The sequence below is a fragment of the Microcebus murinus genome, chromosome 11 (genome assembly GCF_040939455.1).
Source record: "Microcebus murinus isolate Inina chromosome 11, M.murinus_Inina_mat1.0, whole genome shotgun sequence".
In the NCBI taxonomy this organism is placed as follows: domain Eukaryota; kingdom Metazoa; phylum Chordata; class Mammalia; order Primates; family Cheirogaleidae; genus Microcebus; species Microcebus murinus.
The window spans coordinates 41,861,275-41,888,148 of NC_134114.1; the positions used below are offsets into that span (position 1 = coordinate 41,861,275).

General features: G+C 39.9%; 1 protein-coding gene across 2 annotated transcripts in view; it reads left to right on the forward strand.

Moving 5' to 3' along the window:
• RAB3C (RAB3C, member RAS oncogene family) overlaps positions 1 to 26,874 on the forward strand; it is a 237,607-nt gene that overhangs the window by 194,318 nt on the left and 16,415 nt on the right. For both annotated transcript variants that reach the window (XM_012775641.3, XM_012775642.3), the window contains exon 4: positions 15,535 to 15,659. In XM_012775641.3, the coding sequence (XP_012631095.2) occupies positions 15,535 to 15,659 (125 nt within the window). The remainder of the gene's footprint in view (positions 1 to 15,534; positions 15,660 to 26,874) is intronic.

The following is a 26,874-nucleotide window of genomic DNA, read 5'->3' on the forward strand; positions in this document are numbered from 1 at the left end:
GTGGTTTGCTTTTATTTGAACTATTATGACATTTAATAACATGTCTAGCCATAACCACGGAGGATGTTATAGCTTCCCTTACTATTAGCAACATAATTAACTCCCTTGCTCTCTTGACTTAGCATTTCAACAATGAGGTTCATAAAATTCTATTTGCAGAGCAAACATCTGGCTAATTCTAATTCCATGTACCAAATTTGGTGGTCATGGCTTTCTTTATCCTCTGTGCACTTTCTTTAATATGAGATGGATAATGCTTCTAGCTTCTCTAGCAAAAGACATTCTAGCATTAGTGGCCCCAAGGGCAAAAACTCAGAAAACTCAAGGTATGGGATGTACCCAAGGAATGCTGATGTTCAGTGTAGCTGGAAAACTCTATGAATGAAAGGGAATATTAAATTTTGTGGGCAAAATAACTTATTTTGCGTTTAAAATAAGTAATTATGACCAAAAACTACTACTTCTCAGATAGGAATAGAAGGACATCCCTGGAGATCTATGGCTGTCCCCGAAAAATATACTTTGACTTTAAAATATCCCTGAAGAATTTGTGCCTGAAGCCCCCTTGGAGGCAGAACGTCAATAAAAGAAAAATGGATTTCTAGGTTTGAAAGCTCTTTTACTCAGGAAAAAAACTTAGTAGAAACACAAACTAAAAAAATAAGAAATAGATGATCTTTGATTCTTAGCATTTTTTAAAGTTAGTTCTAGGTAGGAAAAAGCAATATAAAAATTTTAGACTTTATGGGAAATTTCTCAAATTCTTAACTGCCTCTCACTGACCTTGAAAATGAGTTCAGGGTTATACCTCCCTCCCCTGCCCAATTCATATGTCGAAACCATAATTCCCAGTGTTTTGGTAGGAGGAGGTGAGCCTGGGGGAGGTGATTAGGTTTAGTTGAGGTCATGTGGGTGGGCCCCAACCATTGTGGGGTTAGTACCCTTATAAGAAAACACACAAGAGAAATCTCTCTACCATGTGAGGATGCAAGAAGGCATTTCTCTCCAAACCAGGCAGAGAGCCCTCACTAAGAATGAATAGGCAGACACCTTGATCTTAGACTCCCCAGACTCCAAACTGAGAAAAATAAATTTCTGTTGCTTAAGCCACCCAGTGTATGATATTTTGTTATAGCAACCTGAGATGACTAAGACATACTGCATCTTAACTACAGCCTAGTTATGCAACCTTATACATTCCCATAACTGACAGCATATATCCATTTAGCTAAAATTGATCTTTCTGGAGTAAATTATAATGGGAGACCCTCTAGTTATATGAACTTTGTTATTTACTATTCTTCCATTTTAAACTGCTTGTGACAGATGAAGCCCCTGCAATAGGTGGAGAAATAAACAACCTAGATGTTCGTAGTGTTCCTAGAGCCCACAGGCTGTTGCAGCCTCCTAGCAAAAGCCAAAATGACAGAGCTGTTGCCCCTCCTGGAGAGGAGCTGAAAGCCAAGCAGGGCGAGAAACACTCAGCTTCTCCCCCTCCTTCCTTTCTCCCGTCCCCTGCCTGTCTGCCATCAGAAACCAGCAAGACAGCCAGGAAAACACGGGCCAGCTTCCTGCCACACAGCAAGGGGAGGATGAAAATCATACTGAGGAGCAAATAGACAAACGACCGAGATCTAGACAGCACTGATCAAGAAGCAAAAGTGCTTCTGTTGGTACAAAAGGCCTCTGTGTGCTTTCTCCCTGTGTGATTTCTTAGAAGTTACTTTGTTTTTGTTTAGTTTGGTTTTGTCTTAATTTGAGATGTGATCACTACTAGTTAATATGATCTTCTCAACAGCTTGGTAATATATTGGATAGTTTCTTCTAAAGCAGTAATAAAAGGGCACATGTGTACTTCAAGAACGGATGGTGGCCGGCATGGTGGCTCACGCCTGTAATCCTAGCTCTCTGGGAGGCCGAGGTGGGCAGATTGCTCGAGGTCAGGAGTTCAAAACCAGCCTGAGCAAGAGCAAGACCCCGTCTCTACTATAAATAGAAAGAAATTAATTGGCCAACTGATATATATATATATAAAAAATTAGCCGGGCATGGTGGCACATGCCTGTAGTCCCAGCTACTCGGGAGGCTGAGGCAGTAGGATCGCTTGAGCCCAGGAGTTTGAGGTTGCTGTGAGCTAGGCTGAAGCCACGGCACTCACTCTAGCCTGGACAACAAAGTGAGACTCTGTCTCAAAAAAAGAATGGATGGTAATATATGCATGGCATGCATCTCCTGTTAGTTGATGTACTGCCCTTAGACATCAGTTGTAGACTGCCTTCCTCACTGATTTTAAGGGTTGACTTCTAGAATGTCCCCTCTCCAAAATGGTACATATTTTACAGCATTTTAGCCTCATCTGCCTTTAAGGAATGTGGTGTGAACATGGATCATTCTGATCACACAGAGGCATGAGACCAGAACTTAATTTGAGCATCTGAACTGAGCATGAGGTTTAATGAACCGCTTGTCCACTGAGCAATAAGGTGTATTAGCAGAAGTGCTGCGGCTTGCACGCACAACCCACAGCTGATCCCATCACAGATGCACTATTTGATGTGAGACCTGAAAGACTGAACAGCAATTACTTTCTGCAACCAAGGGCAAATGGCAACTGTCGAGCTTGGCCTTTTCGTACTTTCTGGTTTCCTGAGGCCAGAATTCTCTGCAATGACAGAACCTCTTTGCTCTGGTTCATTTGAAAAACACTGTCATTTTAAAGGTTAGAATGTGTGTGTGTGTGAGAGAGAGAGACAGAGAGAAAGATGATTTTACAGTGATTTTTATGACAATCAATAGAAAAATGCTGCAGAAACACTTAACAGGAGGGATTAAAAGGCAAATGTAGTGTTGAAAGACAGTAGGTAGCTCTGGCTCTTCCAAACCTGTTGTACCAAAACCTAAGGCCTAGGAAAGGACAGTGAGTCCATTGCTTGGCCCTGAGGATAATCTTTCCTTGCCTCCCTGCTAATCATTCTCCTCCCCTCCTCTCCTTTCCCAGACACAACACTGGCTGGGACAGCCCCTACCTACACCTGCCCCTTTCCTCACCTTACCCCAGGGCCGGCTGAGCCAAACTCACAGAAGGGGAGCACTGAGATGCAGGCCCCAAGACCAAACCTCAGAGCTGCCCACTCTCCGTTGCCAGGCAGGAGGCATCGCAGTTGCCAGATACAATGCCCCAACCTGGCCTAACCCTTCAGCCCCTCTGAAAGCCTCCAGCTCTTCCCCACCCCCTGAGACCCCCAGCCCCACGCCAACACCCACAATCTTCTGTGGCAGTCTACACATCTCCCTGACATGGAGATTAAACCTGACCTGAGACTTACGAATACTTGAAGACTCATGATTATGTTTTCTCATTTCAAATGACTGACTTTCTGGGCCCAGCAAAAACAAGTAGTAAGAGGGTCATAGAGAGGAAGCTTTACTACTTCTATCCTTCTTTTGTAGCAAACAGGGGGGAAAAAAAAGCTGCCTCTTAAAAAACCTATATATGACCATTTGTTTAGGCAAAGAGAAAGAGCCTGGAGTCATAAAATGGGGTGGAAGGAGTTGCACAGCCTAAAGCCCTGCCCCCTTCACTGCCCCTCATCCCTTCCCTGTCCCACTCCCCAGGTGGTTGGAATGTCACCACAAGTTTCTAACTGAAAGCGACCCCTTGCTTACTCTGCCCATTTACCATCAACTTTTCAAATTAGACTCTCTCTCTAGTGAGCACAGCAGCCTGAAGACAGGGGCCACGCCCTGCTTGCTTCTGTCCCTATTGGATGCCACTTGAAGAGAGGTCTGAAAATCAGCTGCATCGTCATGACCTGCGTGCTTGTTACAAAAGCAGAATCTCAGGCCCACCCCAGACTTCCTCACTCAGAATTTCTAGGGGTGGAGTGCAAGAATCTGTTTGAGTAAACTTTCCAGGTGATTCAAATGCCTGCTGAAGTTTGAAAGCAATACCATATGGTGTGGACACCTGTGTCTTGTGCAGAGTATTTGTTTAATAAACACTTGCTGAATTGAATGGAGCATATTTGCAACATCAGAGTGTGCAGCCAGACGGCAAGCTCCCTGAGAGCAGAGAACGGATCTTTCTTCTTTACTGCTGTCTTCCCCGCTCCTTGAAGAAAGCCTGACAATGCATTTGTTCAGTTGAAATAGAATCAGATAGCGTTCTGTTTTGGGTCTGTTCCCACTTCAAACTTTTTCTAATTAAGGATTACAAAACAGCAAGGAAAAAATCACAATGAGAATTGTTTAGGGAATGGTTTTGAAATAATGTGTGTCACTGCCACTTGGATACCTAATGATATCAGTTTACCAGTAATACTAATGTCTTCCATTCATGTAATGCTCTGTGGTTTTCAAAACTCTTCAATGGACATTTTCTCATTTGATCCTCAAAAAAATCTGGCCAGATGATGTGTAGGCTTTGTTGTTTTCTCTCATAGCAAAGGAAGCAGAGATTCAGAAAAGCTGAGAAAATAGCTCTGGTTTTCCTCATTAGGTACAAAATCTAGAACTCCGGACTTTGAGCTCCTACTCCATTGTAATGGTTTGTATTCCAATTCCATTATATATTACCTCAGTGTTTCTGGTAACTTATCCTAAATAAGTCTTCATTTTATAGTGTCTTTATCTGCAAAATGGGAAAACAATAGTCTCTACCTTACAAGATTATTGTAAGAATTAAATAAAATAATAAAAGTAAAGCACTTAGCACATTGCCTGGCACAAAGCAAGGGTTTAATAAATGAAGCTACTGTTTTATTATTATTTATTATATGTTTGCATTTACATACTATATATGTAATTATTATATATTTGATTATTTCTCCACACTGACTCCAACCAGGGTGACAAGTACTCCATTATGTCAGGTGTGGGTCAGCAAGGGTGAGGGGCTTCCTAACCTCAGAAGGTACTCCTTGCTAATGTGACAGGACACTTCAGGCATCCAGTGTGACATTCATGACTGGAAGTGTTTGTCACTGCTGTCCTCTGGGAGGTCTGTACCCGTGCTGATGATTGGCATCTCTACTGTGGTCACAGTGCCTAACTGCCCTTTCTCATAGAAAGGTTGCCTCATCATTCCAAACACATGCCTTCTTTCCATCAGATGGTATTGTTAAGTTGTTATGGCTAATTTTTTAAAATGTAAGGTAGAATGCAACTTTTATCCAAATATAAAATAAACCCATGTCAAAGATACTATTTAACTCAGGACTTAAAGATGGAACCAGTAAGATGTTGCACAGGCTCAAGGGAATATTCAATGAATGCACACTTAGAGGCAATCAGAAATACTGAGACATTCACAAGAGTTGCAAAACGGGTTAATATCCATGGGGCAATAATCAATTGCATCCCACCAGACACAATCATTTGCATTTCTTTCTATCAGCAAGAGCTCGTTTGTGTTATTATTACTTTTCTACCTCTTATGGAGTTGTAAAATAGCAAAGATAATGAAAAGCAGAAATAACCTCGAAAGGTGTGTGCTAGACAGGACTCCCAGGCATCTTTCTTGCCCACTTTAAAAGAGTAGTCTAATGTTAGAAGAATAGAGGATATAACTTTATCCAATGTACTTATTTCCTTGCCTAGAAGGGAGGCTTCACAGTCCTAGGCTTCAAAAGGCCTGAGTGGTATTTCTCTTTTTGTTCTCTTTACCTCCTCTTAATACCCTCTTCTCCTTTTCCTGAACTTTTCCAAAGTTCCACAAACTCATGATCCTACTTCTTCTCCTTGGAAACTATAGAAGGAGGAGGAGGAAGCTCCTTCCTCCTTGGTTCTGTCTTAATATCTTACAAACCTCAGTGCTTAACCATTGGCTGAATGTGTATGGAGCTTCTCCTCTGCTTAGCCAGTAGGATTATGAAGGAAAGGAGAAGATTCTGGTACCTGGGTGAGGACAATGCCAGTTCTGTATTCTAAGTTCAGCTTCCCTTTCAGCAAGTCTGATTACCTTACCATTAATCCAAGAAGCAAGCCCATCTTGCCAGAAACCATTACTTCCCCTGGGGACAATACAATCTTGTCTGACTTGAGGAACAGATATTTCTATTAACATGCCTTTGGCCTTGCCCTTCGTAGAAGAATAATCCAGGCGTTGTTCAGTGAGGAACATCTTACCCTTTTCTAGGTCAGACTTCCATTCCTCTCTCTTTGTTGTCCAGAAGGCTGATCCTTACTTAACCTAGTTGTAGCTGATTTTTCTTCTCTTGCATAGAAGAAAAGAGATGTCCAATTGTTTCCATCACACATATGGTTTCAAAAAATAGAATTTGACATTTTATGAAATTAAAATGAGAACAGAAGTTATAAAAAAAGGCATGATGGAAATGGGTCTAAGGTTAGATTTAGGCTAACAACGCAGAATCAAAAGTGCTGCAAGGTAGTTTCAGGACCATGTGGATCGAGAAGACTACTTCTTGGCTGGGTGTGGTGGTTCACGCCTGTAATCCTAGCACTCTGGGAGGCTGAGGCAGGCGGATAGCTCAAGGTCAGGAGTTCAGAACCAGCCTGAGCAAGAGTGACACCCTGTCTCTACTAAAAATAGAAAGTTAATTGGCCAACTAAAAATATATAGAAAAATTAGCCGGGCATGGTGGCGCATGCCTGTAGTCCCAGCTACTTGGGAGGCTGAGGCAGGAGGATCGCTTGAGCCCAGGAGTTTGAGGTTGCTGTGAGCTAGGCTGATGCCACAGCATTCTAGCCGGGCAACAGAGTGAGACTATCCCAAAAAAAATAAAAAAAATAAGATGAAGAGAAGGCAACTTCTTGAATTCTTTAAATAAATTCTCAGTATTGGCTCTCAGCAACAGACTTATTGCAGAAAGGCAGCTCAAACAGATTCTTCCAGCACATCCAGTTCTACTCATTCCCAATTCAATGATTTTTTTTTTCATTTTTCTAGGAGATACATTATTTTTTATTTTAAAGATAACCAAATATTTAGGATATGAATTTCTTACCAAGTTCCACATTCAGTAAAATGTAGTCATTTTCCCTCCCTATGAAAGCAGACAGCATGTTGTAGAAGAGCATTGCTGGGGAGCCTTGGGATGTGACCCACATTGGCTACAAGGTAGTTGTGCCACCTAAGTCAAGTCACTTCACATTTGGAATCTCAGATTTGTCTGCAAAATAAAGAAGTTAGACTAGGGCACCTCCAAAGCAACTACCCCACTATGCTGAGGTGCTAAGTTGCTCCTGAGGTGTCCTCATCCGACTATTGGTGCTGGATCCGTAAGGACTTCTCCAGGCTGTAATGAATAGCTGGTCACCCCAGTGGCCTTTGCAGCTCTTGGGTAGGGGGTGGCACACTTGCCTTCCCTTACCATGGACACTGTCAGGTATAAAAGGTTCTATGGAAGAACCTGCCAGCACCTCATCCTAAAAGTGGGGCATTGATATCACAAAAGATGGTGGTTTTCCTCCTGTGCTATTTTTGTTTTTATGCTTATGTTCTGAATTACCTAACCTTCTTAGACATTTTTGTCGCATTCAGTCTATCATTCACTCCCTTATTCCATCACTAATTCAAAGTTACTGTTTGAGTACCTTCTATATGCCACATATTTTGCTGAATGCTGGAGACATGATAGAGAACAAACACTTGAAGGATCTACCCGCATAGTCCCTATAGTCTAGGAGAATAGAGATAAGAGAAGAAGCCATAGTGAGTGATGTGGGCCATAGGTGGGCCCACACGAGGGCACCTAACCCAGAGAGGTATGTGTGCTGAGACCAGCTGGAAGAGAATGAGAGCCTGACACATGGGGCCATAAATGGCACAGGTGATGGCTACAGGTGATTTCGTACGAAGCCAATGAAGCTTAAATTCAGTGGTGTACAAGTAAACTGGCTCTTTGAAGAAAGGAAAAAATTATTTATCAATCAATGCTTTTGAGCTGCAAGCTCCAGACCACTGTTAAACTTGGGCCCCTTACTAGGACAAACTTCTCTAAGTGCCTTAGCAGGACTCCCCAGAGCAGGCTCTGAGACAGGAATTTGCACACAAATAGTTTATTTGGAAAATGCAAGAAATATCCAGGGAGAGGGGAGGTGAGCTGTGAAAGGGAAGATAGCCTGCAGTTGGAGGGAATCAACCCAGGAATGATTGGCCCTGATTACACATACAAATCACCTGGAGAAAGTGTTTTTCATACCGGCTCCTGGAATCCCTAGAGATTCTAATTGAATTGTTCTAAATTGTGATAATTGTTAAAAGCTCTCTGAAGGTTGAGAAAAATGGAGTAAATAAATGATTGGATTACATGAAAAAAATAACAGCCGGGTCATTCCTATGTGATCAACAATAGCAAGTTGGGAAGATTCCTTACAAACTTGAAAAGGTGTGTTTTCAAGCCAACCACCATTATGGTAACTAGAGCTTAATCCTGCTTAAAAACTCTGGGAATTGGTGTGGTAACAACCTGAGGAGAAAGGGAGCTGGGGTATTTATACACCAACTCTTGTTATTCATTGTCTCAGGTCTGCTCCTGGGCATGTCATTTCCCTATTATATTTGACCTTCCCTGATGACTTTCCATTGCTTTGGGAAAAGCTGTAGAGCAAAGAGATGCCAATACTGGCAGTTGGAAGTCAGCCAGTAGGCACAGAAGTGGTAAGTCCTGGGGAATATGCACAACATCTGCCACAGAATACCCTGTACCTCATTCTGTATTTGTAATTTGCAGTATTTTCTTAAATCGGGCCCTCAGATTTTTATTAATTTTAAGGCTCACAAAACCTGACACCACCCCGTTGTGATATTCCCTTATTTGCTGAAAAATACAGCATGTATGGGAAAATCAAAGAAATTCATAAGCGCATATCAGAATTGGAGGGAGGGAGGGAGGAGAGCCAGAGATGAAGCTAGAAGCTAAAAAGGTGGAGCTAGAAGCCAGAAAGGTAAGCCAAGGCCACAAGAAGGGCTTTATGGTAAACTGGGCTTTTCTAGGTTTGGCTAAGAACTTAGCTGGGCTCCTCACAGCTTCTCATTGCTGACAGAGCAACCCTTTCTGGGATGGGCTCTTCCCATGATGAAGCACAAGAGCAAAAGAGGGTTGATAGAAACTCATGGTACCTCTGATCCCTATTGCATATCGTGGCACATATCAAATCTCCTTATACTCCATTGGCCAAAGCAATTCACTCAGCCAAGTCCAAAGTCAGTGGGGCAGGGAAATGTAGTCCACCCACAGGGAAGAAAGTAATGACTAAGTGAGGACTGTAATCCACTGGATTTTCACCAATATGTTAATAGTGGGAACAGTGAGATTTCTGATCATTTATGGTTTTTCCTTATCTCTATTGTTAGAAGTTTTAATGAGAATGTAGCAATTTTACCAAAAAATGTAAACCTATTTCTTTAATAGAAGATTAAATGACTTAATGTATGTAGAAAGGACCTAGCTCTTCAACTTCCTAAAACTACCTATTGTTAGCATTTATAGCATATGTAAATAATCAGGTTTTACTGCATTCCTATTTCTGGTTCTTGGCTTTACTACAGCTCTTCCATTTTAAATTATTTTTAATTTTATGTGTCTCTTTGTAAACCACCCACAAATACTTTGTGTTGTTAGATGGGAAATAAAAAAAATAGATTATATAAAAACTAAAAAAGAAAAGCAGTTGGAGGGGAGCATCCCAATAATGCTCAGCCCTGATTACACATACAAATCACCTGGGGAGAGTGTTTTTAATACCGTTCATGAAATTCCTAGAAATTTTAATTTAATTGTTCTAAATTGGAATAATTTTTAAAAGCTCTCTGAAGGTTGAGAAAAATGGAGTAAATAAAGGATTGGATTAAGTGAAAAAAATAACAGCCGGGCCAATCCTATGTGATCGACAATAGCAGGCTGGGAAGCTTCCTTACAAACTTGAAGCATGCTGTGACACCAAAAAGCCAAGGTTCCTAAATGTTGATGGGAGTAAGGGAAATGGGTGCAGTGGAGAAACACTAACCTCCAGAATTAGAGACGGGCTGCTCTTAAGATCCACCCAAGCTTTACTGGCTGAGGAAGAGTGCGTCAGTCTCTCTCATATCTCATTTTCCCCACGTGCAGCCCACATCAGACACAGGAGACAATAGCTCTGTGGGGCACTGAGGTGTGCTTTGAGGACTGTTTCCCAGAACATCGTGACTAGCAAGAGTCCATCACTCTCTATGAGAAGGGGTCGAACTCATAGAAAATTACTTATATGCCCAGAACAGGAGAGAAGGAATTCTAGAGATATGATAGGAATTTGATTTATTTGTCTATAGCTCTCCAGACTTAAATCATTGTAGTCTGTGAAGAGTATAGTTATTATGTGTAAAATATCATAATATATCAAAAACTCTTTTCATCTCCATCTCACTCCACCCTTTTTGAAACACTCCACTTTCATATTTGACAAGAACTGAAATGGGTGTAAATTATTCTTCCTCCTCTCTCTCTCTCTCTCTCGAGATTATATATAAACATTGAGAGAAGGTTTGGGGTGTTTGTTTCATTTTATTTTGTTTGAGTGAAATAGTTAAATAACAGGTTTTTTAGTAAGTATGGTCTGGTACTGGGGTAAGGTCTGAGTTAACTGCCGTTTGAAGAGTAACCATGGTGACCAGCATATGGCTCCTGATTCCATTAATCTTGTGGAAATTAACAGAGAATCCCAAAGGATCTTCTGCAGAGATTCAGAAATAAATCATCTTTTTACATGTATATTACGTGGCGACACCACTCTCTATAAGTGATAGTCCCTCTAATGTGGTGATTGGAAACTCATCCCCCCATAAGAAATTTTTACAAAATACAGAAAATGGTCAAAAAAGTAAACACATATAAATACCACATGAAAGAAGGATTTATTCAACAAACATGTGCTCTACCACTAATAGATATACCAGAGGAAGGCCATTTTCTCCCAGTTAAAAATTTACTTATGTAAAACTTCAGTCTGGAGGTATGAACTAAAGACAAAATCTGAGATTCTTTTATGAAAACATTCCAATTATTGTTTAGATTATAGGTATTAGAAAGGATGAGTTGAGCTAAATTTGGGGAGAGGAGCAGCTTTCTGCCCCAGCTAAGACTAATGTGTTTTATTTGTGAAAAGATGTCAGCCCTACCTAAAATCCTCTTTGGCCTACAACAGCCCTAGAGTAAGTAAAAAATATGGTAGCCTCATGTTACATATGAAGATACTAATGCTAAAGAATTCAGAATGACTCCCCCATAATTCACTTAGCATTAGAACCTTCTCTCAAACTGGGTGAATAAATTGTTATGATTCTGAGTTGGAAGGGATGGGAATTGAATTACTATCCCAACATTCTTCTGACCTTAAAGTGTAGATGAAAAATGCACAATTCTGAGTCTTTCTAAACTTTTGGGGTTTATACTTCCTTATCTCGAAATTCTCCTGAGTTAAGAGAATAATTCAAGCTCTTACTTATTTCAACTTAGATCTTCATACATAAAAGAAATCAAGAACACAATAGCATTGTACAGATTCTAAAAAGCACAAGTTTTCATATTTTAAATCTTTGACATTGCTATGTGTCTTATTGCCAATGGCTTATGATCACTGCAGCAGAACAAAATGTAGATTTCATTGCTTGTACATGCACTAACTTGGTCATAGCTGCTCATATTGGCTTTACCTCAATTGAGTAATGCAATTGTTGATACATGCATAGAAAGTTATTGTGTATGCAGAAAGAGGTATAAATTTGATATTACTGATGTGAATACTCTTTTTATAGTAATGACCTTCATTTTATATTTTCTTACAAAGCAACAGCCTGCTGCTCTACAGGACCTAAGAAAAAAGATATGAGCAGATAAAGTATGTTAACTTTTATTATTGAAATAGGCATGACATGATTATCATGCACTAAGCAAAGCAACTAAAGGCAAAAAAGAGTTCTAAATCTTTCAGAATACATGAAAGAAATTTCAAAGCAACAAGAAGCTGAAGTGATTGGCATGTGTCAAGCAGGGCTATTGTTAAGATATTATGACGTAGTTTAATTTGCTACCTTCTTTTTGTTCTTGACTGACATAAACTAATTTTTATATTATAATTTATGTCATCTAGATTCTATGGTACGTGGTAATTCATGAATCAACCAGGGTTGTTCTGATCCCTTGTTTTTGAAGGTGGTACTGTGCCTAAAGTTACCTTCTCTGCTCTGTTGATGGAGAACAACATCAGGAAGTCCAAAGCAATCAAAACTAAAGCCAAACACTGAGCATTTGCAACTCTGATTTCAATCATAAAATTAACCAACTCTGATGTCAAATCAATCTTTTGTTCACCTCAGCACAGATGCCCCAGGACTGCAATTTTTATTTCATTAAAAAGAAAGCTGGTCTCCCTTGGCTCTCTAAGCTTTCAAGATAATGATTCTTTATAATTCCCTGGTAATTGTAGAAAGTGTTCATTTTATGTCATTTTCTTGACAATTTAGAACATTAGAGGAAGTTACATTAAAATATTTCTCATATAAAAACAAATGGGAAGAGGAATGGTTCTGATATTGTCATGGCCAAAAAAACCATGTTCTTCTTTTCATATGTTTTTATAAATTGTTGAGGAAAATGTTGTATATGCATAAATATGTAATCTATCACAGTAGCCTAAGACCCCCTGACTTATCATGGTAATAGAACTAATATAGTCCAATGTGTTGAATGGTAAAAGTATGCATTCCATTAACTTGGCTAATGGACCCTAATCAGCTAGTGGATGCTGAGTTATGTACCTTCCTGACCTTCACAAAAGTACATACAAGAATGGAAAAACAAGCACCACATGTACTTACCATTAAATTGGTACTAATTTATCAACACTCATCTGCACATATGGGAAGTAACATTCTTCAGGTGCCGGGCAGGTGGGAGGGGGGAGGAGGGCATGGGTAAATCCACACCTAACGGATGCAGCACACGTGGTCTGGGGGATGGGCATGCTTGTCAGGCAGTGCAAAGGCAATTTATGTAACCAAAGTGTCTATACTCCTATAATATTCTGAAATATAAATAAATAAGCAGAACATGCTGGGTTGAGTTTATACAGCCAGGGCTACAGCAAGATGAGTTAGCCCAGGTCAGAGGAATGCTAAATTTCCTCAAGTAAGTCTTTGTCCTCAGGAAACTCAGTAAGCCCTATCATTTGCACTCTGGCCCCAGCTCCTTCCTTACACAGCTGTGACACTCTTTTGTGAACTTCCATCACTAATCTCTTTCTGGGTATCTGATTTCTGGCTGTGCGATCAGGATTAGAACTTTCTCCATTAATATAAGGACTCTCTTCCAAGGGCCCTTCCAAGTTCAGGCTAGCCGTTGGCTTGTAAAGCCTATAGGAACAGAGGGATAAGGGAAAGAAAATTATATAAGGAAATATCAGATTTGAGATTCTTTAAAAGAAACTTTGGACTTTCTTTGTGAAAATATACAACATTTGAGATTCAAGGTATGTCCAAGTGTGGGATTTTTTTTACACCTTAATTCACTATGAGTTCATCATTGGTTCACATACTCCACACATAAGATGCAGTGAGGAAGAGATACAGAGCTTAGAATTTCTATCTTTATTTCTCCAGGCCATGGATACATGCTGAATCTCACTGTTGCTAAATGAATATAATATTAACTTAGGTATCAGAATTAGAAAGGTCATATCTCCCCGATTTTTCTAAAATAATATACTGTGTCTCTGAGATGTCCAGATAAAATCAACAGTATATTTCAGGCCGGGTGTGGTGGCTCATGCCTGTAATCCTAGCACTCTGGGAGGCCAAGGAGGGTGGATCGTTTGAGCTCAGGAGTTGGAGACCAGCCTGAGCAAGAGCAAGACCCTGTCTCTACTAAAAAAATAGAAGGAAATTAGCTGGACAACTAAAAATATATGTATATAAAAATTAGCTGGGCATGGAGGCACATGCCTGTAGTTCCAGCTACTACTCAGGAGGCTGAGGCAGAAGGATTGCTTGAGCCCAGTAGTTTGAGGTTGCTGTGAGCTAAGCTAATGCCATGGCACTCTAGCCTGAGCAATAGAGTGAGACTCTGTCTCAAAAAAAAAAAAAAAAAAAGTATATTTCATCAGACACTTGAATCTCATTTGAAAACCTGTATGTACTTGGTTCAGGGGAATATTCTGGAATAAAACCCTACGTGCCTCTTAGCTCTTTCCTTTTTTCTCAGGAGGGAGAAGCAGTGATTATATCTCATTGAAAGTTCTCCTGCTGCAGTTTAAAGCTGTTTTTTATTCTGTCTTCAAACTGAGAATAGCTCATCACTATTTTCTATTCAAAAATCCTGAAGGACTTGACAATTGTTCTCTTTTAATACTGCAAATATATTCCTTCAAACTTTAATCATGTGTTTGGATTTCCAACATTTCAGTATTCCTCTTCTGACCACTCACTGGGCCATGTGTCTTTTCCACTTATCTTAGACTATTGTTCTCAAATAAGAACATGGCCAACATGAAGGGAGGATCAAAGAATTGGCTTCCTCTTAGCTTTCTCTCTGGATGACAGTAAATGCACTAGACTAGAACCTCGCTTCTCAAACTTTTAATGAATAGTATGGAAACATGTTTAGGAGCACAGGCTTGAGAGCCGTATTGCCCAGGTGTCATTCCCAGATCTGCCACTTCACCAGCTGAATGATCTTGGGCAAATTATTTACTTAATTCCTCAACTGTAAAATGGGGGTGCTCATATGTCCCTTGAGTTAGTATAAAGATTAAATTAATGTAGCATATGTAAAGCTTTTAGGACAATACCTACAAATATAAACTATTTTAATTATCATCTAATTTTCAAAATCAAAAGTTGGTTTTTTGCATCATTATCCATACTGGAGGCTTATTCTAAATTCAACATACCCCATTTATAGCAACTTAAAATGCCAGCTCATTGTATTATTATCTTGCTTCTAGTCAACATGGCATTTTTCTCTTAGAAATGTAAGGTATGAGTATATCATTGCTCATGCTTCCTTTTTCTTAAAATTATCATTCCCCGGAGTTCCTAAGCCCTAATTGCCTTAGCTCTTCGAGTAGTTATTATGATAAAGGAAAATAATGTTTTTGTGTGAGGGGTTGTAAATAGATTTACTTGTTACCTAAGTTTTCCTGGAACCGAGGAGTTTCTTAGGACATGGGACTGTTACTGCTGAAACTTGGAAAGTCTTGGGCAAACCAGAATGGTTGGCTACCCTAGCTGTAAAGGTATAACCTAAGGTGGGCATATAGGAGAGAAAAGAAGAAGCAGTAGTAGTATTAATCTCATCAAATACAAAAGAGTTCTTAGTACACCACCAGCATTCCCTTGATTTTTGACTCATGCAATCTCTGATGAGTATCTGAAAGGTGAAATTGCACTGAACTAATTAATTCTAAATGTCAAGCATTTATTTGGGCTTCATTTTTTTTTTTTTTTTTTTGCTGTTATGATCATCTGTGGAATATATTTCTTCTTCATTTTATGCTGTTCTTCTTCTGATTATTTTGTGCTTGTTCCTTTTCTTTTAGGTCAACTCAAATCAAAACATACTCTTGGGATAATGCCCAGGTTATTCTGGTTGGGAACAAGTGTGACATGGAAGACGAGCGGGTCATCTCAACCGAGAGAGGCCGACATTTAGGAGAACAGCTTGGTAAGAAACAAAGTAACAAATTAACCAGAAAGAGAGCTTGGTTCTTAGTTGTAACTCTGTACAGAGTCTCAGCTAATTGTCAGGATGAGATTAATGAAAAGTTTGTCAACCTGACAGTTGGAAGCAACACATCCTCTATAGACAGATAGTGCATTTCTTCCCATTTACTGTGGCATCACTAGAATTCAAGCACAATTACACAACCAAAAATGATTCCTAGAATTTTGGCCTTAATGCAAGGTATTCAAATTCTTACTCCATAAGAAACAGAGTTTATGCATTGAGACTATTTCTTTGGCTTTCTTCTCCATACACAATATTTTGCATGGAGCCAGCCCCTTGTTTTATTGTGTGATTATTGTTGTCAAGTTTACATTGGAAGAGGATGATGGCACAGAATAGGATATATCCTGGGTTCTGGTCCTGGGGACATCACTGATAAGCCACATCACTGCTGTGAACCTCTTTAAGACTCAATCATCTCATCTCTCAAGAATGAGTACCATAACCCATGCCTACTTAACCAAATCCTTGTAGATAAGATCAAATGAGGTAATAAATATGAGAGAGCTTTAGAAAAGCAAAGTCATTTCAGACACAAAATATTGCATCTAAGAGAAAAATCCTGGAGTGAATATGGTAGAGTTTCAGTGGAAAGGAGGGATTGATGATTGACTGATTGATTCAAGACATTTTTACTGAGCACCTATTAGATGCCTTTCACTGTGCCAAACATCATGGGGATATTTGAGTCCCTGGGCTCGAGTTGCTTTCAGTCAAGTGGGGAGACTAGAGATACATACAAGAAACCAGAAGAAACAAAACAAAAGCAGGCCAATGAGAAGATGATGAGCTAGAAGGCAGATGCCAAGAGGAAAGTAACAGGGAGAGGGAGGCAGACACAGGGAGGGAGAAGACATTGCTGAAAACGTAGGAGTGGAGTGTGATAGGAGGCAGATATGGAGAAGAGACAATTGGAGAGCTAAGAAATGGAAATGGGTGGTATCACAAGGAAGAGGTGAGTGATGGGAAGAGATGGAGAACCTATGGGTGAAAAGGCTTGAATGGTCTCTGAAGGAGAGCAGATCTTGAAACTACAAAAGACAGGAGGCATTAGGAGTAAAGGGTACCGTGGAGCATGTGCATCGAGATGAGCGAAAGTTGAGAGGACAGTAAGTTGAAAAGTTACAGCCTAGCATAAAGTTGCAGAAGTGAATTGTAGATTTGGGGAACAATCCCAGCCCTAGATGTGAAAGAGTTGGAATTCTTTGTTAATTTTTTTCTGTAGACCACTGAGAACATTGAACAATTCTTAGTAGAGAAGAGTCTGACTTTCCAACCTTTTTGGCCAGGACCTAGAGTAAGAAATATATTCAGTCTAGCAACTCAGTGCATAAATATGTAGAGATAGAGACTGAAACAAGTTTCACAAAACACATTTTTAACTTTTGCTGAGATTCACTGTATTTTCTATCTTAATCTCTTCCTTAATCTTAATTTCTATCTTAATCTCTTCTTGGTTTAATGATGGTCTCAACCCTCTAAGTTTATCCCCAAACCCAATAATGTGTCTCAAATTTGAAAAACACTGCTCTGAAGGGGGTGATTTGGGATTAATCTGCTAGTGGTATACAGCATAAATAGGAAAAGCAAAGACACTCTCAGTGGGTCACTCTTTCCCTTGGTAACCTCATAACTGAACTATGTACAGTCCACTCTGAAAGCCTGACCATTTCCTCATGAGATTAATGAGCTCACTAGACTAAAAGCTATCACTGGATGAGCACAAGAACCCTTCCACCAAATGTTCTTAGAGCACCCATGGTGACCTAGAGCTGATGTGTGGTCTTGATGTGGCTGTTCTTGAGCCTTTATCTTCTCTGTCATATTGCCTCTTCCCATTCCAGCAATTAAACAATATTTTAAGAAGAGTTTGAAAAACTTGGAAATCTTTCTTTAGTCCTCTTAGTACCTCAGAAAGATAGGAATGGAGAATAGTAGATCCCAAAGGAAAGAGAGAAAAAAGACATGGGAGAGGGTTGGCAGGATGGCTTCCTCGTCCCCCCCCCCCTGTTTTCTTAACCAGCCAGGTGCATACCACATGTGGGAAGAAACTGCTACTGAGATGTAGGCTGTCTGTATAAATACAAATGAAAACTCTTTTGTTCAAAGACAAATAGATCAGAGCCAAAAATTGTTTAATGGCATTGGTACAAAAGGGGCAAGTAACCAGCTACATATTTTACTACTCTAATAAGTTACTTGGGTATTGAGAAGAGCAGGTTATAAAAGGGGGTGTTAGAATGATGGCAATGCATCAAGAGTGACTTTCCTTATGGCTCCACTGGGGGGCACATGCAAACCCGTGTCATTCAGTACACAGACGTGGCAAAGTTCCTGAAACTGTGAGGCGGAGTGTTTTATGCTCCTCTGCAAGTTCTTCCAATGGTTTCTAATTGATTTTTTTGCTCCCGATTCAATTTAAAAACAAAAAAAAACCACCAGCTGTTGTCATAGCAACCAACACATGTGCTTTCTTGGAGAGTCATTTACCTTCTTTAATGTGGTTTGTTCTCCTCATGACTACACACGCTTCTACAAACGATCATGAGAGAGCATTTTGTACAAAAAAAAAAAAAACTCTTACAATCTAAATTTAAAGATTTTAAAGGTCTTTGCTTTTTTTTTTAAAATTACTGGTAAAATTCCTTTCTCTAGAATACCATCACGTACACACGAGGATTAGGCACTGTTTTGTTTTTAAATGTGATTACCACACCTTGGCAAATGGGTTTAAATAACTGCTTTATCGATCTGGTTACAATTAATTCTCCATTGTAGATTGCTATATCTGTTAATTTGCTCATTCTAATGAGAGTTCCTGATGGAACCAAGTTGCAGCTTAGTTCTTTAAAATTCTTGTATGGCAGCTGCCCTTGATGATCCAATTTAGTTCCCCAAACATTTATCAAGTGTTTACAATTTGCCAGGTACTGGGAATGCAATGAAAAATAACCCTACCTTCTAGGAGCAAACAATGAGCATTTTTCTGGCCCTACCTTTCCTGCCCATTTTGTTTTATTGGGTCCTGTTGAGCACCCTCTCTGCCACCTTGGCTTCTATGACATATGCACTCTGTTCTCTTGTGTCTCCAGACACACATTCTGTTTCCTTGGTAGACCCCTCCTCCTCTTTCTGTCTCTTGCACTTTGACTTTCTGCCCTTGGCCCACCACTCCTCTCTCTACATCCTTCCTTGGGTACTTTCATCCATTCTAAGGTCTTAATTCCACCTACAAACTGATGACTGCTGTGGCCTCACGCCAGACACCTACATCCACCTGCCAGCTGTGTGTATTCACTGCTGATTCAGGGTGGTCGTCTCATCACCTGCAGCTGAATCAGCTGAGGTTCTTTTCCAAACTCACATTCTCAACCTAAACTGAGGCCTGCTGCATCAGAGTTGTTGAAGCTGAAGCCTAGCTTATACATTTTAAACAAACACTTTTGTGACTTTTATACAATAGTCAACTTTTATAACATTGGTTTCCATGTTAGTGAGTTTTTGGAGAGGGTAAGGAATTGTTGCCAAAGCTCATCATTTTCCTAGTGCTGGTATTATTTTCCCATGCATGTTTCTAACATTTAGTCTATATGTAGGTACCTATAATAATATATAAGAATGCTTTGTGGTTTCTATTTTATATTAAATTTATAATATGCCAATTATATGTGTATAATCTCATAATTTAAGTTTTAAATGCAAAACTGTAAATGTTACATGAGAATTGGGGATATATAATTAGAGATATGAGTTTTTCTAAAATAGAAGTAATTTATCTGGGAATAAGAACAAAGAAACAAATCTATGGAGGGGAATGGATTTGTATTGCCTTAAAATGACAGGTGGAAGAATACTTGATTCGTTTCTATAATCTCTGAATGGGCAGAAAGTATAGAAACTCCTAACCTTCCCAAAGATGTAGTTAGAGAAACAAAGACTACAGATAAACTAAAATTGCTTCTGAGAAGTGGTTATTAATAATTTGTAAGGAGCCAGTTTTGAAGTGTTTTAAATTTGCATTAATATTTCTTCCTAAAGCAAATAAGAGGTAATATTTCCTATTACTCTTCCTTCAAATAAATGTCATAGTATCATGTGGATAAATGTACTAATCCCCTCATTTTGCTTCCTTGTCTAGCACACAAACCCCATGAGAATGTCTGACAACCACAAAACATTCTTACTCTGCCATTTCTCCAAGCTGTACAATTTGCCTCGCCTTCTTTTCCCACTTAATGACTTTTTTGTTTTGATTATTTGTCTAATAAATATTAAACACCTACAGTGATATTGGGAAGTCATAAAACATGTATCTTCTGTCTTACAGAGCTTAAAGTGCAGTCGATCTATTAGTGTATAGGTACATACAAATATTACAGACACATAAGCAGGGCTGGGAAACATTAATACCAGTGCAACTTGAAGAACGAAAGAGGGGCATAGAGCTATGAGTGGGTAGTTGCTTCTGTTTTAGGAATATGAAGACTGACAAAAAGACACATTCTATATCTATGACATTTCTATTCCATAAGGGTAAGAGTTTGAGCATCTTGGAAGCAAGATGATGGAAGTGAATGAAACATTATAGCCCAGCCAGAAGAGCTGCCTCCTTGGATTTTAGTAACCATGCTTCTGATTTCTGCGGAGTCTGAGTGACCCCTAGGTGCCTGACTTGGAACTCTGACCCTGGGATTCTCTGATTTGTTCCCATGAACGTTTTAGTGTAAACCACCCTGGTCTCCCACTGCCAACCCAGACAAGAGAGAGAAAGGCCATGACTGCAGTGTGAATTTGTATAGTCCTGGGAACCCTCAACTTTTGGATTCATGTGGTCTGACCCTAACCTAAGCAGCCAGATTCTCTTTATACATTTTGTACCAAGGGAAATTAAAATAGCAGCATCATACCTTCCCTGACTGCTAAGCCATACTTCAATCAGCACACTTCAACTGACACATCTTGAGTTACACAATAAGTCTTAACTGAATTTAGTTTTCTGTCTTAAAGTCCACAAGAAAATTAGGGCATATGTAGCTGGTAAATCTATTTAAACTCTGATCTTGGGCCCTGCAATCTTCCAGTGATCCACATAATTCAGTGGAAGATGCCAGAAAATAACCAGGTCGTTAGTAAGGATAAATTTTCTTAAATGCATTCTTAGTCAAATACATAATTTCTCTTTCAAAATGTGCCCAGATTTCTGGAATTTCACCAACTAATAAACTGGAAAACTCCTTAGCCACCTGTGATGTGCTTTATAAGAAACCTCTGGAAATTCTTAGTGCCTCATTTTATGGGCCTTAAAAATTACACTGAGATACTGTAAGGCAATTTCTAAGTGCCTTTAGGGCACCACTTCAGAGAAGCTATAATCAGGCAGTTCCCTTCTAAATAACTGAAAGTCAAGGTATTAGGAAGTATGCTGTTTTATTTGTTTGTTGCATTGAGACCATTGAGATTGAGAAGAACACAGATGTCTGGAGCCATAGCTGGGCCTTAGAAAATTGAGGGGACCTGACTTCTTTCTATAAAATTCAAATCAAGCAAGACCAAGGCAGGGGCAGGGAAACAAATCTAGAAGGAAGATTTGATCTAGAGTAAGGATTCTCAACCTTGGCTGCTTGTGTTAATAACTTGGGAAGCTTTTTAAAAATCCTAGTGCCCAAGTGGCATTCCCAAGCCAATTAAATTGTAATGTCTGAGATAAGAACTAGTCAATATACTTTTTCTTAAAGTCCTAGGTTATTCCAAGGTGTAGACATGATTGAGAGCCACTGATCTACAGGAAAAATGAGGCAAATTAGCCCAGAGAGCCAGCAGAAGGCAACTGTATTGGTGCGACCCTTCAAGGCTGGGCACCTGCTCTTCAGCCCCAGCGAGCTGGTCTCCCAGCAGGCGCCAGGCTGGCCGTAGCCTGGTTCCTATGTGGTCAGCAGGTACACACATTCTTAAGAAGGCTTTTGGAGATCAGAAGAGAAGGGTGAAGTTGGGTAACAGAGCATATTTAGTAGGTGCAATGTGAATTTAGCAAAGTCTGCTTGGAATTGCATAATAATTCTTTGAGCTGAAATAAGTCATTACAAAGGGAGAATTTGGAAGTGAAATCAGCATATTAGCAAGCAGTATGGAAGACACCCAGAAAAGGCAGAGAGTAGAGAATCAGGAAGAATGGAGATACTTGATGGACAGTCATAAGCGCAGATGGGACAAGATCTAGAAAACAAGTGGAAAGAATTAGCCTTACACCACAGCACTGGAATTCTGAAATCTGTACTTTTAAATATGACAATGAATTACTGTTTAAATGCTTTGATAAGCATTGACCCACAAATGGTAGGAGGACAATGGGAGTTTAGAAGTTCTTTAGTAAGAGGAGGACTTTTCATAGCACAAGTGCCCACCCTTTTCCTTTTTATGAAATTAGATTAGTTTTTAAGAGTTGCTTCCATTAAATGCATTTTTGTGTAACACAAGAAATTGGTATGAAAAAATAAAGCAAGTTGTAAGAACTGGCTGTCGTGGCTACCTGTATCCCCGCATCGTGAGCCTTCCCTGTAGCAAAAGGCCACAGCTGATTTAATGGTTTGATGGCACACACATTTTTTATAGCTAATTTCATTTCATAGGCTTCAGCCTGTCATTAGAGTGTCAGTTCAGCCTGCCAGGGACTATTTAGTTAGCTGGGGCACCAAAGCTAGAGAAGCGCAAACAGCCCTGGTGGACACTCTTCCCTTGGCCACTGTAAAGCCTTCTCTCGAACTCATACCCACATTGTTGCCTCCAGCCACCCCACTTTAATGAAGGATGATGGTGGTTTTTTCCTTCGGTTTTAATCCTTCTCCCCTTATCCCTGCAAAAACAATTCCATAATAAAGCCAGGCTGAGCAGCCAGAAACTCTAAGGAGGATGGCATTGCCCTGAAGTCTATTTTTAAAACTTAAGCCGCCTGCTCCCAATCTGCATTGACTCTGTTCTTCAGCAGCTTTGAGAGATTTAAATCATAATTGTAGTATTTATAAAAGAATGGGGACTGCCAACTTCTGGGTTCAGCAGGGAGTCTCAGCAATGCTACTTAAATGCTCTAAGTACCTGTGTGCATGTAACCTCTGAGGAGAAGCAATTGCCACCTTTCCCCTGGCTCACGTTCTTTTCGACTAAGTATTCCCAGGAGGCATAAAATAAACCAATAAGGTACAATTTAATGTGCAGCCACATTATTCAGATGTGGTCATACCCATGAGGTAGGAAGGGAAGGGACTCTTACTTCTGCCTGGTTCTTGTCTTCCTCAAGCTCCCCAATTCCTGTTAACTTCGTCTTTGGTTCATTATCAATGGTAATAGTAATGGGTCTCCACTCTCTCTACTGGCCACTGAAATTCACTCCTCAGGCCCCTTATGAATAAAGTGACCATGCACCCCAGTTTGCTTAGGAAAGTCCCATTTTATGCTTATTTCCCAGTACAAAAGCATCCCCTTCCAATCTCAAAGGCGACTCAGTTTGGAGGACAAATAACATGGTCGTCCAACCCATGAAACCCCAGCCAGGCACCTTTGAGTGGTACACTCATCTTCCTCTTTGACATCGAGGTTCTGCACGCTGCCATTCTTCCAAACCTCTACTCTGCTTATATTCTCACATTCTCCAGTGAATGAATTCTCAAGACCCTGACAAATCCCTATTTTACTGGTTGCCTTCTCAGTCAACTCCACTAATCTGGGCGGGCTTTCCTGTACTCCTCCTTACTAATCCAGCTCTCTACCCGCATTGACTCCTGGGGTGTCACTATTCCCATGAACCCAGCAGCTCTAAGGACAAGCAGTATGTGAAGCCTCTTCTTGCTAAGGAGCTTCCAAACCCCCATTGTCTTTCTGCCACTTGTGGATCAAAGCTTATCCCTAACAAACCTCACATTTACATGACTCTTGCTCCATTTCACAAAATTGTCCATCCCCCATTTTTCTTTCACTGGACTTGGCCCAGAATCCCACCTTTGCTCCTTCTCTTAGGATGATCTTTCAAGCTATGCCCTCTTTCCATTCACACAAACTTGCAAACCTGTTTTGTGAAATGTCTAAAAATGAAACCAGTTCCACATAATAGAGTCTGTGTAAACTGATAGTCTCATTTTTTATTTGGTTTTTAAAAACAACTGAGAAGTGCCATATCAATGTTACTAAAATTAAAATTAGATATAAGAAATATAAACTCGGCATCTGGATAGAGTTCAAGCTGCTAAGTGTAGAGAGTTGAAAGAGATCAAAACGGGGACTGTTTGCTCACATCCAATTGTGAAATGTGGACTTGGGTGCAGCTGGCAGAGGTATAGCTCTTGGGTGCAGCATTGCACACTGCCTAGTGTGATTTGCTTTCTCTCAGCATAAAATGATTAGAGCTGGGAGCAGTAGGGGAACAACTCACAATAACAAAACTCACAAAGGACTGATTTCTAATTAAAATGCCTTTTTATCATTTATCCTGGGAAATGCAAATGCCACATAGTTGGTAATATTCCTGTCAGATAATCAGTGCATGCTTTTATCAATGGAAAAAATACCCTTAGGAAAGGCAATCAATTTCATAAGATTTCAGAGTGGCTCTAGATCAAAAAAAAAGAGAACCCAATGATGTGTACTCATTTATTTCTTATTCTATTGAGTGTTGATTATGTGCCAGGCCTGTGATAGTATGGGATACTGCTAACTGAGGACAATGCTCCCTTAGCCCGATGGAGCTGAACAGGCAGGCAAACCTGCAACTCTCTCTGCTCAGTCCAGGAACCCTCTCCTTTCTCTGTGACCACACTGGGCAGTAAATACCCTCAATGCTTGACTCTGCTTTTCCTTGATTCCATGCAGACCAACTCTATTCTCATTTGATGATTATAAGAAATTTTATAATTCACTAGACCACAGCTAATTGAGAGCTCTTGCCCTCCATGTAGGAGATTTGGAAGACATCTGGTCCTTTGATGGATTGGGGGAAGTGTTCTGTTCTCACCAGAAAAATCATCTGTTAATCCTGTCTTGGAGGGAGGGAGTTACTTCTACAGATGGCTATTGTCATGGACCTTGTAGCACTTACTTAGCAACTTTATTCTCAGTAGGTGACTTTTTATTTCCTCAATCCCGAATTCCAAACACACACTCTATTTGGTGCCTGTAGGCACCTCACCCCATCCATGTGCAGACTGAACCATGATATTTCATCCATAAAAGCCATCAGAATACTTTTCCCCCGCTAAATCTAGGTACTACACCCTATTCTGTCTCTCTCTTTTGCCTTTAATTTTAATTGGCATTCACGTGGATTGGCTCTATTTGACAAGGAAATAGCCATCCAAAGAAAGATTCATCATCCTCTCATCCCCTGCCTCGAGGGTTCAGTGAACAAAAGAGCTGCTGCTGAAGAGAGAGTTCCTTTTCCAGTTACAGGTTACCAAGAGAAGGGATGACTTAATTATAACTTTCAGGATTTATCACTATATGAAGGAAAATCATTTGCATGAAGCTTCACGTAGCTTTCTGTGTCTGTCTGGAAAAGAGAACTAGGCTGTGTTACTACTGAAAGGAACTAGATTTAGACTTTGAGAAGAATTTCCTGATTTTAAGAATTGGTAGACATTAAAACATATTACTCAGGATGCGTAAGAAACCCCAAAAACTTTTTCAGGAAGCCAACAGCTATAATTCTATAATATTTGAGTGGGGCACTGTCAGAATATAAGAAGGTGGAATTAGGGATGTGCAGAGGTTAAGAGAGTGGGCTTTGAATCAGGCCTTAGTTTTTGCCCTGGTTTAACAAATATGTGATACAACCACTTTTCTCAAGTATAAAATGAGCATTGTGAAGATACCTCCCCCCCTTCATGGGAGCTGATCCCCGGATTAGGAAATAAATGCAAGATGCTCGACATAGTATCTGCACAAAGTATGTGCTCAATAAATGTTAGTTACATTTAAGATACCACATCCTTGAATGACACAATGAAATCTCATTAGTTTAGGTCCTGCTAATTAAAAATGTATTATATTTAATATGCCTCCCTTGCAGCAAATATAACCTTCTGTTTGATAATGCATATAATGCTATTGTAAACTGAAAATCCTATACAAGTAAAAGTTATTGATGTTTTGATCGACAATTCATAAATAGGCTGGGCTGGATATTGTCTCTTTTATCATTGAAATCCTGTTGAAATGTTAAGTTACAAAGGCAATATTTAATCCATTTAAGAAAGCAAACTTTTAAAACACTTGGCACTGTTTGCACATAAGGATTATTTATGATTGGCAGAGGAGGATGCTTATCTCTTTATAAAAACCGATCTGACAGAACCTTGACTTCTCAACACTTCAGTAGTTGTTAGTGCAGCGACCATGCATTTCTTCGGATTTTTCAGAAATGTGTTTTTTCTCGAGGGCGAACAGAGTTGGTTTCATTTGTTTGATATCATAAATTTCCCATAGGGCAAAACCAAAATGATACTATGTGGCATTCCGTGCTTGGTAAATGCCATCTAAAAATAATGTGGTGGACAAAATTGCTTATAGGTTTAGTCACTTCATAACCAGGAACAAAGGAAAAAGTGATTCTTTCCTTCCATTTCTCCATTCCCACTCCCCCACTTCTCCCAGCCAATTAACAGTAATCAGTCCTGTAATTAGCCAGCATCTGCTGGACACCTGCTCGTGCTGGGCACTGTGTTAAATATTTGGAAGGATGTGGAGAAGCCTTTATGGAATCTGCATTCTAATTGGGGAGCAAAATACACCTAGGATGGGGGTGGTCAGGGAATGGGGAGTGACTGCTTAAAGGAGTTTATTTTGGGGGTGATGAAGATGTTCTGGAATTAGATAGTGGTGGTTGCACAACATTGTGAGTTTACTAAAATCCACTGAATTGGACCCCTTGAAATGGTTAAAACAATGAGTTTTATGTTATGTAAATGTTATACTTAGCACAAAACAGCAACTAAGTTCCAAATACGTGGTAGAAAAAGAATTGGTTGAGAGCCGATAATGCTCCATGTGGGCTGGAATCCCACAAGACCTCGGAGCTGAGTGGGAGCCCAGATAGATTGGGAAGGGTTCACGCTCAAACAGCTCCAGGGGACAGGCAGGTGATGTAAATACTTAAATGAGCAAAGCAGCC